Source organism: Ceratotherium simum, chromosome 9, assembly GCF_057802395.1.
Source record: "Ceratotherium simum simum isolate JZ-2026a chromosome 9, ASM5780239v1, whole genome shotgun sequence".
Classification (NCBI taxonomy): domain Eukaryota; kingdom Metazoa; phylum Chordata; class Mammalia; order Perissodactyla; family Rhinocerotidae; genus Ceratotherium; species Ceratotherium simum.
This window is the reverse complement of record NC_141908.1, coordinates 10,429,494-10,443,379: the sequence shown is the minus strand read 5'-3', so window position 1 is coordinate 10,443,379 and position 13,886 is coordinate 10,429,494. Positions and strand designations below refer to the sequence as shown.

At 41.5% G+C, this 13,886-nt stretch overlaps 1 protein-coding gene across 8 annotated transcripts in view; it reads left to right on the top strand.

Annotated features, from left to right (window-relative positions):
• RALB (RAS like proto-oncogene B) overlaps nt 1-13,886 on the top strand; it is a 42,708-nt gene that overhangs the window by 12,819 nt on the left and 16,003 nt on the right. For 4 of the 8 annotated variants that reach the window (XM_004423907.3, XM_087435039.1, XM_087435037.1 and 1 more), the window contains one exon: nt 12,973-13,138. In XM_004423907.3, coding sequence (XP_004423964.1) covers nt 13,025-13,138 — 114 coding nt within the window. In that variant the 5' untranslated portion in view covers nt 12,973-13,024. Of the gene's footprint in view, nt 1-1,808; nt 1,862-3,474; nt 3,600-12,972; nt 13,139-13,886 lie in introns of those variants that run through there. The other 4 variants (XM_087435044.1, XM_087435042.1, XM_087435041.1 and 1 more) reach the window with 2 other exon arrangements.

The following is a 13,886-nucleotide window of genomic DNA, read 5'->3' as shown; positions in this document are numbered from 1 at the left end:
GTGGGTGAAATGAGGAGATTCTTATAAAAACTAGGTTGCTCTAATTTTTAAAGAACATCTCTGGTATAACCGTAGGGACTTTGCATATTTTATTGAAATACCAAACCACGAATGCTACAGTTTTTTGTTTACTCTGAGACTTCTTAATAAATAAACTTACTTTGCTTGATGGTCTGGTAATCTGTGTTTTAAGGGCCTGTGTCATGACTAATAACAATAACCTCATATAAGTTCAAATAAATACTTAACAATTTTAAGAGATTCAGATTGTTTAGTGACAAATTCACAAAGCTTAGAAAATATAAATTAATCTTATCCATTTGTCGAACTATGCTTTTGAAATAGGGAAATAGTGGCTTAAAGTTTTTAGGCTTTTGACTGTAAGTAATGGAAATAAGATATGGATGAACCCAAGTGTTAAATTTACAGTCTACTAGATTTTATGATGACTATAGTTTGGGTAAAATTCATGTTATTGAGGTTGCTGCATGATTTATATATGATAATATAGGGAAATATTCCTACAATACAAGGATACAAGGGGGAAAAAGGCAGACCTGGTGCCTGCCTCATGGAGCTTTTTTTTTTTTTTTTGTGAGGAAGATCAGCCCTGAGCTAACATCCGTGCTAATCCTCCTCTTTTTGCTGAGGAAGACCGGCTCTGAGCTAACATCTATTGCCAATCCTCCTCCTTTTTTTTCCCCCCAAAGCCCCAGTAGATAGTTGTATGTCATAGTTGCACATCCTTCTAGTTGCTGTATGTGGGACGCGGCCTCAGCATGGCCGGAGAAGCGGTGCGTCGGTGCGCGCCCGGGATCCAAACCCGGGCCGCCAGCAGCGGAGCGCACGCACTTAACCGCTAAGCCACCGGACCGGCCCCTCATGGAGCTTTTTTTTGTGTTTTTTTTGTGAGGGAGATCAGCTCTGAGCTAACATCCACGCTAATCCTCCTCTTTTTGCTGAGGAAGACCGGCTCTGAGCTAACATCTATTGCCAATCCTCCTCCTTTTTTTCCCCCCAAAGCCCCAGTAGATAGTTGTATGTCATAGTTGCACATCCTTCTAGTTGCTGTATGTGGGACGCAGCCTCAGCATGGCCGGAGAAGCGGTGCGTTGGTGCGTGCCCGGGATCCGAACCCGGGCCGCCAGTAGCGGAGCACGCGCACTTAACCGCTAAGCCACCAGACCGGCCCCTTATGGAGCTTTAATTGTAGTGGAAGAAATAAGCGAAAAGTCAGGAAGTAGAAAAAGAAGGGATTGCAAGGTGTGGTCAGCGCAGAGAAAGAAGCAAGGGCCAAGATGGAGGCCGTTGGAGAGGGGCCTGCTGGAGGTGCCGAGGTCCAGGCAGGCCTTTCTGAAGAAGTGACCCTGAAGTTGAGACCCTCAGGAGAAGGAATTAGGTTTGTGAATGTTGACTGTGAAGTGGCTTGGGGTTGGGAGGGGCAGTGGTGGGGAAGATGAGGTTGGAGAGGTGGAGACTAGGGATGAGGAGGGAAAAACTGGGTTCTGGAGACTTCATTTGAGCCCCTTCAGCAAGCTTTATTCCTGGACATGGGGATATATGAGCCAATAAATAACTTTTTTGCTTAAGCTACTGTCTATTAGAGTTTCTTTCATTGTGGACAAGTCCTAACCATACCAGGGGGCAGAATATTTGAATTCCTTGGAAGCACCTTCAGCTGGAGTTGCTATATGTAGAGTTCATGCTTTATTCCCTCAGAATGACGTTTTTTTGTGTCCTTGTGTTTTTCCTCCTGGCCCTGCCTTGGTCTGATTCCTGGGACGTGAATTGTATGTGTCCTTTCAAAGCCATCTGTGCGGTCAGTTGGGACTCCCTTGGTTGGAAGTGACAGGAACCTAAGGTAACCAAGCACACACCACAGAGGGGGGTTTACTGGGAGGTTACCAGCGGGTGTCACTGCTCAGGCGAGAAATGAAAAACCGAGCCGAGGAAGGGGCCGAGGATGCAGCCGGGCCTCAGGAGCAGCTGGAACCAGCACCCCGCAGGCTGCCAAGACTCGCATGGTGTTTCTCTCCATGTGCTGGCTCTGTGTCTTCCTTGCTGTGGATCAGCTTTTACTACTTGGCAAAAAACAGAGCTGTCAATTTGTAAAGATGGGTGGCCTGCAGACATGCTTTGTTTGCTCACAGTGCTTTTAAAAATTGATTTAGTTATTAACATTTAAAAGGGGAGATTTCACATAGAAATCCAAATTTCTAGCATCTCCTAAAAAATCAGAAGTCTGACATTCCTGAATCCCAGCAATCAGCTGGTGCCGAGGAGCTGCCCTTCCTTTTGGAAGGGACAGTACGCTGTCTAAAGAGCCACAGATGTCCTGCTACTCTCTCACTTCTGCTTGGGGCTCCCACCCAGCTGTCGCCATCGGGGACCCAGCCCTCTCCGTCTCCGACCCATACCGTAGCTCAGGTCCAGTGCCCTCCTTGGGATCAGTAAGGTTCTCCTGGGAGGTGGGGCCGCATACTACCCTTGCATGTCTTATCTCCCTCATCCTAACCCATCTCCTGTAATAACCATGAGGATGGTGGAGGGGAGCAGTTTCTAGAAAAGGGATGCTAGGCAGACGGTACCTTAAATGACATATTTGGAAAAATATGTAATTTGTTATTTAGTGAAATCTTTTTAAAACTCGTTTTTACTAGGTGTACTTTTGCCAAAAGGGCCTGTTATTGTTCTTAATGTGCTGTTATTGCTTTCAGTAGTCCTTTGCTTTTTTATTTTGGAGGAGAGTTGGGAGGACTTCAGAGAAGTTTTAGTGATTTATGGCAAGAAATGAAATAGTATATGAAAGTATATGCCTGTTCTTTTACGGGGGTGATGTAAGTGTGATTCAATGACATTAAATCTGGAGATATGGAATCGTGCCATAGATACTTTCTCCCGCCACATAATGTGAAAGATTTGGAGTGTTTAAGCTAATCTTTAAAAAATTGTCCTGAATTGAATTTCTGGATTTTTTTGAAAGAAGATGGAGCAATTAGCACTTTTTTACTCAATGTAAAGATTGGTAACTGGACCGTCCTCAAGAAACTAAACTAACGTTATTCCTGTGAGTGTGTCCATCGAAAATAAGCATTTCAGTTGGAACTCAGATGTAACATGGCTTATCTATTTGTTTTTATGGATTATTTAAGCTAGGATTGCAAAAAGTTGCTACAAATGTACTAACAATCTTCCAAACCTGATTTAGTAAAAATTAAAATTTAGGTATTCATGGAATTTGATAAAGTATTTAAAAATCTGTTTCCTGGTTTCTAGAGTTTCTGTTCTGTTCTAAATTGTGAAAATCCAAGAATGCATTCTCAAATCAAAATCACTTTTTTTGTTTCTTTTAATTTATTTCATTACTTGAAGGGAGCATATTGTTTTAAATCTTCATTATTTTGTCCTATCTTTGGTAAAGTTCTATGCTTTTCCAAGACAGTCTTTTAAAAAATTTCTTTCTGATTTCCTTAGAGTTCTCCTCTATTTCTGAAGAGTTTAAAACTGTAGAATGAAGATATGGAAATGATTGTACTTGAACTTGAAGAACAGAGGATAAATAGAAGACTATATGATGAATAAGGGTCTCTAGTTAGGAGGTAAATATGAAGAGGAAGACCATTCACTTGATGGGCTTAATGAAAAATAAAGAGATTGTCTCTAGGGACAACAGCAGAGAGTTGAGCCATGATATTTCGTCATCTCCATCTAGATACTAGAAAACCCACAAAAATAATTTTGAATCAGATTGTGAAAAGTGAATCAGTTTTCTTAGGATAGCAATGTACCATGGCCCTTACCAAAACAAAAGTGGTAATGTTGACTCTGAGACTGTCAACTGGTAGTTATTAGAGAATAAGAATTCCATTTGAAGTTAGATTCATGGTTCCGTCCAAATGAGTATTCCACTTCTTATAGAATTAAGGTGAGAAGATGGCTCCAACCTTAGTTAATTCATTTAATTAATATTTTAGGTATGTTTTTTGTGATAGGTAATGGGTGAGATAGTGGTCAACAAAATACAGAATGTGTACTCAAAGAGCTTAAAGTCTAATGGAATGGTTTTCAATCTAGGTGTGAATTGGAATCATCTGGACAGCCTAAGAACATAGGTGCCAGGACTCCGTGCTCCTAAATTGAAATCTCTAGGGGAGTAGGACCCAGGCACCTATATTTTTGTCTTCATTGTTTTTAATAACTTTTTAGTGTGGAAAATTTCAAACATATACAAAAGTACAGAGAATAGTATAAGAAACTACCTTGTACCCATCAGTTGGCTTCAGCAACCATCAATTATGGCTAATCTTATTTCATCTATATCCCTACTCATTTTCTTCCCCCTTGGTAACTTTGAAGCAAATCACCTCATTTGTAATGAGGTTAAATGAAGTCACTTGAAATTTTTTTTTTTTTTGTGAGGAAGATTGGCTCTGGGCTAACATCCGTTGCCAATCCTTCTCTTTTTGCTGAGGAAAATTAGCCCTGAGCTAACATCTGTGCCCATCTTCCTCTATTTTGTATATGGGATGCCGCCACAGCCTGGGCTGAGGAGCAGTGCCTAGGTCTGTGCTTGGGATCTGAACCTGCGAACCCCCAGCCACTGAAGCAGAGTGCGCAAACTTAACCACTATGCCACCGGGCCGGCCCCTGAAATTTTTTTTTCTTAGAATAATTCCTTAGTATTATCATATCTAGTCAAGGTTCAGATTTCCTCAATTTTCTCATGTGTGTGTTTGTTCAAATTATGATTCAAATAAGGTCTGTATGTTTCAATCAGTTGATATTTCTCTTATGTCTCATAATTTATACGTTTCCTCTCATTCTCTCTTTTTTCTTGTAATCTATTTGTTGAAGAAACTGGGTGGCTTATTCCATTGAGCTTCCTACAGTTTATACATTGCTGATGGTGTGTCTTTGGGGTGATGTTCAACATATTCCTCTGTCTAGTGTATCTCTGGTAAATTGCTAGTTAGATTTAGAAGCTTTTTTTTGGCAAGACTACATCATTGATGGTTATGTGTTTTTTTCAAGATGCTTATAATGTCAGCTTGTCTTGTCTTTTGTAATGTTAGCAGCCGTTGATGCTCAGTGCCTAGATTTCCTTTTTTTTTTTCTTTGTGAGGAGGACTAGCCCTGAGCTAACATCCAATGCCAATCCTCCCCCCTTTTATTTTCTTGAGGAAGAGTCGCCCTGAGCTAACATCGGTGCCCATCTTCCTCTACTTTATATGGGATGCCGCCATAGCATAGCTTACCAAGCAGTGCATCAGTGCGCGCCTGGGATCCGAACCTGGGAACCCCGGGCTGCTGAAGTGGAGAGCGTGCACTAACTGCTTGTGCCACCGGGCCGGCCCCTAGATTTCTTAATTCATGAGAAGTTGAAAAATGATAATAGCCCAAATTCTATCATTCCTTGATTTGTTAGAATATTTTGTAAAGGGAAACTTTGCTTCACTATTATTTGGTCACCCATTGGTACAGTTTATATGGGAGAAGCAAAATACACTTTTGTTTTTTGTGAGGAAGGTTAGCCATGAGCTAACATCTGTTGCTAATCCTCCTTTTTTTGCTGAGAAAGATTGGCCCTGGGTTAACATCCGTGCCCATCTTCCACTACTGTATATGGGATGCTGCCACAGCATGGCTTGACAAGCGGCGCGTAGGTCCGCGCCCAGGATCCGAACCTGCAAACCCCAGGCTGCCGAAGCAAAGCGTGCGAACTTAACCACTACGCCACAGGCCAGCCCAGCAAGATAAACTTAATTCTTTCCCTTTATTTACCAATTTTTAAAATAATGAGTTGTTTCACTAGTCCTCCAAAGGTGACCAGTAAGGTGCTTTTTTAGTATCGTTGTGAACAAATTTGATGTATTTCAATCCATTGTATTTATCTTTATTGATCTTTAATTGTCCATCTTTGACCAGTCTCTTCAAATTGGCTCCTGAGCATGTGTGTGTGTGCGCGCATGTGTATTTTAAAATTATGATTGATTTTGTAGCTAACAGCATTTATTATTAAACCACAAAAAGAACCTCTGGGGATGGCTGTTACTTTAATGGTTTACCTTCTAGAGTCAATATTCACACTAGAACACTCAGGAGACAACATTTCCTTAATGGAACATTGATGAGAAATGTGGCATGGGATGTGTTATGGAAGATTGTTTAAAATGTGTCCTCATTTTTATTTCTTTTTTTATTTCTCATTTTTATTTCTTAAAACCCTTCATTCATTCATTTGTTCCTTTATTCATTCTCTGGGCATTTCTAGGTCTCTAATACACTGTGGGTCAGAGTTGTAGGTCCAGGAGACACGCATGTGAATAACACACTGCCTCTCCAGCCAAGGAGTGCATATGAGAGACTGTTTACAGATGACCACAGGATTGTGTTGTGTCATTAAAATGACAGTGATGTAGGGATTCAGCGCAGGAAGGGAGGTGCTGTCAACATGTCATGTCATTCTTACATGCACTGGCATACTCACATATACAGTCTGGCATACTCACATATACAGTCCCGTAGTTTATTTTGTCATGTAATAATTTGGTGTTGGATGCTAAGAAATAAGGAGATTCCATGTTGTTTTCAATACTAGTGGAAATGACGCCTACTAATAGATGGTGTCACTGCAGTTTACTTTTTCATTATTCAGCATTTACAATCCCTGCAATCCATCTGTTTCCTGTGTTACTTCGTATTTGAGAGCACAGTTTTTTGGGGGAGGGTCCTTCATGACCCTAATTTAGATCGGGTTGTTCCTAATATGGACTATTAACAGTAAGTGGTATGAAAATTGGGATTTGCCTTGACACTTGGCATGGTGCCCTTGTAAAAATGCAGATTCTGAATCACAAGTAATCTATGAAGACACTGGAAGACCGTGCACATACCCTGTTTCTCATCCATTTCTCTCCTTTACATTTAGCATCTATTGATGATTCTTGCCCGAACCAATCTTACAGTAAAGATCATTGCAAAATTTTGATTTTCCAAGTCAGGCACATCCTGTAAATTTATCAGTCTGCCTTGGCATTCTATGGTAAGCAAGAGCCTTCCCTTCTCCCTTGTTTATTTAATATTTATTGTAGGTATGGATTCATGGATTCCTAATATTTCACTGGTCTGGTTTCATTACTGTCCATAATTATTTTGGTGCTTAAATTATCCCAGATTTAGGATTGCTTTCCTTTTTGTTTGTTAATCAAAGGATTAAAAATATGAATGATATTTTGGGAGACTCAAATATTATGATTATGGCTTATTAGTAATATCCTATTGGTTACCTTCAAATCATACTATCTGGAGAAAAGGTGCTAAATGCAGTTCTTTGCATGTGTATAGACTTTGATGGTTTTCCATGTGCTTTTGTGTACCATATTACCAGGACACTTGAATTTATTTATTTATTTTTGCTTGAGGAAGATTAGCTCTGAGCTAACATCCATACCAGTCTTCCTCTACTTTGTATGTGAGTTGCTGCCACAGCATGGCCAACAAGTGGTGTAGGTCTGTTCCCTGGGATCTGAACCCAAGAACCCAGCCTGCCGAAGCAGAGTGCACGGAACTTTAATCACTAGGTCATGGGGCTGGCCCCCGGGACACTTGAATTTTATGAGGGGGACTGGAGGAGTAAGTTTTCCTCTGCATTTTCAGATTCTCATTTGATTTTCATGACAACCCTATGATACAGACAAGGTGGCATTTGGATTCTACCTACCAACTCATTTTCTCCTGGCTTAACGAAGGACTAATGACGTTATTAGCCTATGGGACTGAGGTTCAATAGAAGCCACCCCCTTCCTTCTAACACACGTTTGCATGGTTTCTATACTGTGATGTGATTTGCTGTCAAAATTTTACTTCTCAAATGAATATGTGTTCTGATATTTGAATTAATTCTAAGTGGTAGAGAGCCATTATCTAATATTAATGTATCATAGCACATTACATAGAAAAACCATTTCCCAGCTTCCCTGCCTCCCTGCCATGCCATCTAAATGAAGCTTTCTCAGTTTGGAGTGTCTTGTTTTTCTGTACTAGAGGGTATGTTTATTCTTGTTGGTCCAATGCTTTATATGCTAAGTTGGGCTGGAGGACTCACCCTGCAGTGGCTCCCCATTTTCTCTAGGGTAAGTTTCTTGAGATGGCATTTTAGGCCCATTTGTAGATGAACATGTCTGTCTTTTGGGACACATCACCCAGTCATTTCCCCACCCATACGTTTTGCTTCAATATCATGTGGTACCTGGACCCACTGTGATGTTTCACGCCTTTGTTGCTTTGCTCGTGCTCTCTGTTATGCAGGAAAGCTCCCCTCTCTCACCCCCATCTGCTGAGTGAACTCTTATTCAACTTGGAAGCCTTTCCTGATTCTCTTTTCCCAAGGTTCATTATGCTTTCCATTATACCTTGTGCCATCTGGATCATAGCATGTGACAAATTGTCTTAAAATGCTTGATTTATATATCTTTCGTTAGGAGACTGAGTTTCCTAAGGGCAGAGACCTTAGTTTGGCACAAAGTAGTGCTTAAATGTTTTAGTTTCAAAAATGAAACTACAGAGCGTGCCTGTCAGTAGGTAGAGACGTCTGTTGGTGTGTTTCTCAAGTCCCATGTAAAAGGCTTCTGACTCTGAGGAGAGAGCCATGCCAGGACTTGGTGTTATGGGCCCAAATTCCCCTTGTTGGAAGGTCTGTGTTGTGGCTTTCATGTGTTGGCTGTGAACCCAATAGGTCATTGAAGAGATTAGGAGGTTTGCAAGACCTTTAGAGCGAGTTCTGAAATTGTTAGCAAAGGCAGTGGGGGAGGTATAATTGCTTTGTAAAAAATGGATGTCTATGCTGAAGTTAAGAATGAATATATGGATGTCTACAGCTTACATGGAAATGCATCAAAAAATAAGATGGCTTGATGGGTAGGTAGAGGAATGCCAGATGACTGGGTTTGTGATAAAGCAAATGCAGCAACATGCTAACTGTAGAATCCAGGTGGTGGGTGTGTGGGTTCACTGTGCAGTTCTTTCTACTTTTCTGAAAGTTTAAAACTCTTCATAATAAAATGTTGAGGAAAACTTTTTTTTAAGAACAAATTTATTGTTATATATGTTATTTTTGAAGAACACATTTATTGGCTAGGCATATCTATTATAAACGTTAAATCATCAACACCAACTTCCTAAGCCTTGCTGTTTTTTTTTCCTTCCTGATATTTCTCCTCCTCTCTTTAACTAGTCAACTCCTTCAAATCTCAGTTCTTATGTTGCTTTCAGTACAAGTAAAAACAACAACAATAAATAGAGTAACAGTGGCTTAAACAAGTAGGGGTTTATTTTCTCCAATAACAGGATTCTGGAGGTCGGCATTTCCAGTTTCCGGGAGTGGTTCGGGGGTGAGCACTTGGCTGGCCCTTCTGCCTTTCCCCTGTCTTTCCCTTCATCCAGTCGAGTTGATGGAAGCAGTTATGTGGATTGGAAATATCCACCATGGTTATTTCAGTTTTTGAGCTTTGAGCATAGATATTTAAGCAAAATATCTGTGGGTTTGTTGAATAGTCTTCCAATTTATTTATTATGGTTTCTTCTAGAGAAATTGACTTTGTTTTTTGAAAATAATAGCTCGGAATTAGATATTTCTACATGTGTTTGAAAGCTCCCCCGCCCTGGAAAATTATTTCTCCATTTTCATACAACTATAATAATTCATAGAAGCAAGGCTGCCTCAGGGGAATTGCGTGACAGATTGATGGTCTGGAGGTTTCAACCTCATGCGCAAACCTCAGCTCTATGGGAAACAGTGTGGACCAGAAATTAGGCCGAAAGCATTTTCACCTTCCTAAACTGAAGCCTTCTGGGGAGGCCCGCTCCTTATCCCATTTATTCTATTTTAGTCACAATTCAAATGTGCTTAATTACCTAGTTAATTGCTTAGAACACTTATTAAAAAGCACATAATTAGAGAAGGGGGAGTGGAAAGAAAGCTTGGCATAGGCACGTAAACTGATGGTCCAGTGTAGAGGGGGAGAGCAGGCAGAGACGGCAGTCCGTCCACTCAGCAGCCCAAGGCTGTTCGTATCACTGATCTCCGTGGTGGTGATGATCCTTAAATCATCAAGAAAAGGTTTAATTATGTTCAGTCTACTCTGTTTAAGAAGACAGATAGGTATAATATGTGAAAAATAACATGCAAAACTACATAAATATCTCAAATAGGTTTTAAATATAGGAATATATAGATTAAAATACTGGCTGGAAATACACTGTTAATAGTGAACATCTCTGTGTGGTAGGATCATAGGTGATTTTTTTTTTTCTATTTTAAAGACAGTTTTTGTGTATTTGCTAAATTTTCTATTGAGCATTGAAAGGGTTCAGAGTATGCCGCCCCAAAATATGCCACTCTGACATAAGGACTATTTTGAGCTGAAGGCAATTGAGAAAAAGCAGACACAAGAAAAACTCTCTGCCCTCCCTTCTATACCAGGAAGGGCAGGACGGTTCTTGATCACTGGAGACAACGCCAGACACTTGTCAGCCCAGGGAACCAAAGGAATCCAAACAGCAGATCTTGCTAAAACAACCCTTATCTTCCATTAGTTCCATAAATTTACCTTCTGACAATGTGCTGCCCGAGAAGCTCAAAGTCCCTTTCCTTTGTCTTGTCACTTCTCTACAAAATTTATTGTTCTTTTGTTAAGAAGCTATATAAGCCCAAGTTCTAACCACCCGCTTTGAGTTATTCATCACTGAGTTCTGTGTGTATGTGAGATGCACTCGTTAATAAGCTTCTGTTGTTTTTCTTTTCTTCATCTTTCTTTTTCAGTCTTATTTTTAGGGCCCCAGCCAATGAACCAAAGATGGGTAGAGAAAAAACAGTAGTTTTCCCTCCCCTACAGTTTTATTACTTTTCATTTTAAATAATTAAAAAAATATTTTAAACATTCACAGGGTCATTCTTGTTCAACTCCCGATCTTTTGATGTCATTTTTCTCACATTTTGATTTTGTTTTTAAAAATGATCAACTAATACTTTTTATAATAGCTGTCTGAAAAGCCCTGCGTGTAATGGATGCTGACTCTCGCATATGATGATTTTCTTAGGTGTTTCGTAGGTTGGAGCTGTGAGCTCTTGTCTGTGGGCTTTAGCTGTGGGAGTCCTGAGCAGTCTAAACTGCATGTTGTCCCCAGAGAGATTGTGTTTAGTGCTCTGCCTCGCTGTGACTGGCTGGGGACTCCTTTCAATGTTAATTTCTTGGCTTTGGAAGAGTGCCGTGGTTACAGATTTTCAAGATACACTTCCCTACAGCCAGGGCGCAGGCAGACAAGCTTCCTTGTCATCGTCCTCTGTTGGTGGACACATATTTTCTAGTCCATTCTTTACCTGAAGGTGTGCTCCTCCAAGGGTCTTGGCTTCTCAATTCTCAATTGGGAAGAGGCCCCAGTTCTAACTCCCACTTGGCTTGGGCGTCTGTTCTCCTAGCCCTGTGTGTTAAATCCTAAGTTACCAAGAACAGCAGCCGTCCAGAACTGCAGGAATGACAGCTCTTACTGCCCTGGTTTTTTCCACCCTAGCGTGGGGATTTCTCGCCTTCTTTTGAGCTCAGCTTTGCGTCCACCTTGGATGTACACTGTAAGCACCTGGGAAGCTTTAGAAGCCTAGCCCGTGCCCAGGCTGCATCCCCAACCCAATTCCATCAGAGTCTCTGGGGTGGGGCCCAGGCATCAGGATGTTTGTAAAGCTCCCCAGGTGATTCCATTGTGCAGCCAACGACAGGAACCACTGGTTTAGGACAGTGTTGTTTTATTTTCCCCAGTGATTTGTGTGTGTGTTGTGTGTATTTATTTATTTTTCTCCTGGGGGTGTTTTCAAGTTACTTTGTCAGCAGTATTGGAAATAGGAGCCTGTCAAGTTGTCGTTGGAAAAAAAAAATCCTCTTAAAATTTGATAGGAAGGAAACTGACCTTTATCAAGTTCCTACTGTGTGCCAGGCCCTGTGCTTAGATCTTTCACACATGCTATCGCATTGAGTCCTCAGAAAAATCCTGCAAGGTAGGTGGTTTACTTGTTCGTGCAGATAGGAAAACTGGCTTGGAGAAATTGACTAGCTGGTTCTAGGTCACATGACTCACAAAGGGCAGAGCCAGACTCAGGCCCACAAGGCAGCCTTGCCCCCTCCTTTTTCCTTACTCTGGCATGTGTGAAATAGATTTTTCCATACAAATTGGTTAAAATAAAAATTGGCAGTTGGGTTAGAATAAGTTCCAGGTATCTGTTAAATTTACTTATTCGGAATACTTTATCAACTCACAATTCCAGGGGCGCTCTACTCATTTTATCTCACTTCTGATGACGTTAAACTGATTTTGTTATTTTAGAAAAGTTTAACTCATTTTACTTCATCACTTTAAATACACTTGGAGTAAATAATTTACTTCTCCTTCTTTTAACGCTGTCATATGTCATGAAGGGGTACTTATTATAAAGAACACATTTACTTCTCTCTTTTCAGATCACCTCCGTAGTCCGCGTGGAGGGCTGTGTGTGTGTTGGGAGGTAGATGTACAGGGGAGGAGAGGAGTGAGAATAGGGAGGTGGAGATGGAGGTCCCTGAGCTCTGGTGTTCTCTGTGGCACCGGGTGGCGTGGGGTGACAGTAGGAGGCTGGGACTCAGAGCTCTTGGGTCACTCTGCCTCAGTGAAGCGCTGTTGAGGAGGTGTCGATTTTTAGTGGGAGTTGTCCTCCAGGACAGTCCGGGGCGTTGGATGCCTGTCTCCATTTCTTCTCGCTCGTCTTGCCTTCGCTCTGGCTCTGCTGTGGTCAGTGACTTCTGGAGTTGTTGGAGGACTTGTATCTCTGCCTGGAGCCTAGAAGCATTACTTCGCTGTTGGAATATCTGGGTTAGGCTTTTCTGGAGCATGTGAATTTCATTTGGGTAGAAACCACACTGCCTCTAAATGTGTCTTTTTCATCGGCAGCTCTTCACCTGGGTCTTCTGTCCGTGGGTCACAACCTCAGAAAACCAGCAGGATGGCTGCAAACAAGAGTAAGAGCCAGAGCTCCTTGGCCCTGCACAAGGTGATCATGGTCGGCAGTGGAGGGGTTGGCAAGTCGGCCCTGACGCTTCAGTTCATGTACGATGAGGTAAGACACCCAGGCACGGCTGCCTTCAGCATCGAGTCTGCAGTAGCAATGTCCCTTCTCCAGCTGTGTTCATGTGCCTATTCCCCCATGTGCACAGAGGATCATGGGACAAATTTTTGTTAAGGTGGTTTCTGAATAGCTTTATAGGGGTGTAACCAGCATAAGATTTGGATTGCTGATTTTCAATAAGTAATTTCAACTCTGGCAGGCACATGAGGTGTCCCTGCTTGCATTATCTCCATTGTTAAACAGTCATGCGCTGTGTAACGACATTTCTGTTAACAAGGGACTGCATATAGGACGGTGGTCCCATAAGATTAGTACCATATAGCCTAGGAGTGTAGTAGGCTCTACCATGTAGGTTTGTGTGTAAGTGCACTCTGTGAAGTTTGCACGATGATAAAATTGCCTAATGATGCATTTCTCAGGACATATCCCCATTGTTAAGCGATACATGACTGTGAGCTTTGAGCTTTCTCATACTTTGAACTTTCTTTCTGACAGGAGCAAGGGAGGGACCTTTGTACAGGTATTTCTAGAGAACAGGTCAGATAGTTAGCTTTGTGACAGTCAATTGTGGGAGATATTGAGAGGGAGCGCTAAGTTGTCATAAGACTTAGTCTTTTCTCAAGTGATAGACATATGGTTCTTTCCCGTGCAGCAAGGTAAAGCTTGCACCATCCTTGCCCAAAATTTACATCACTTCATGTGCATAGTGTAACGGTGCTGAGTCCAGTGTGACAGCGCT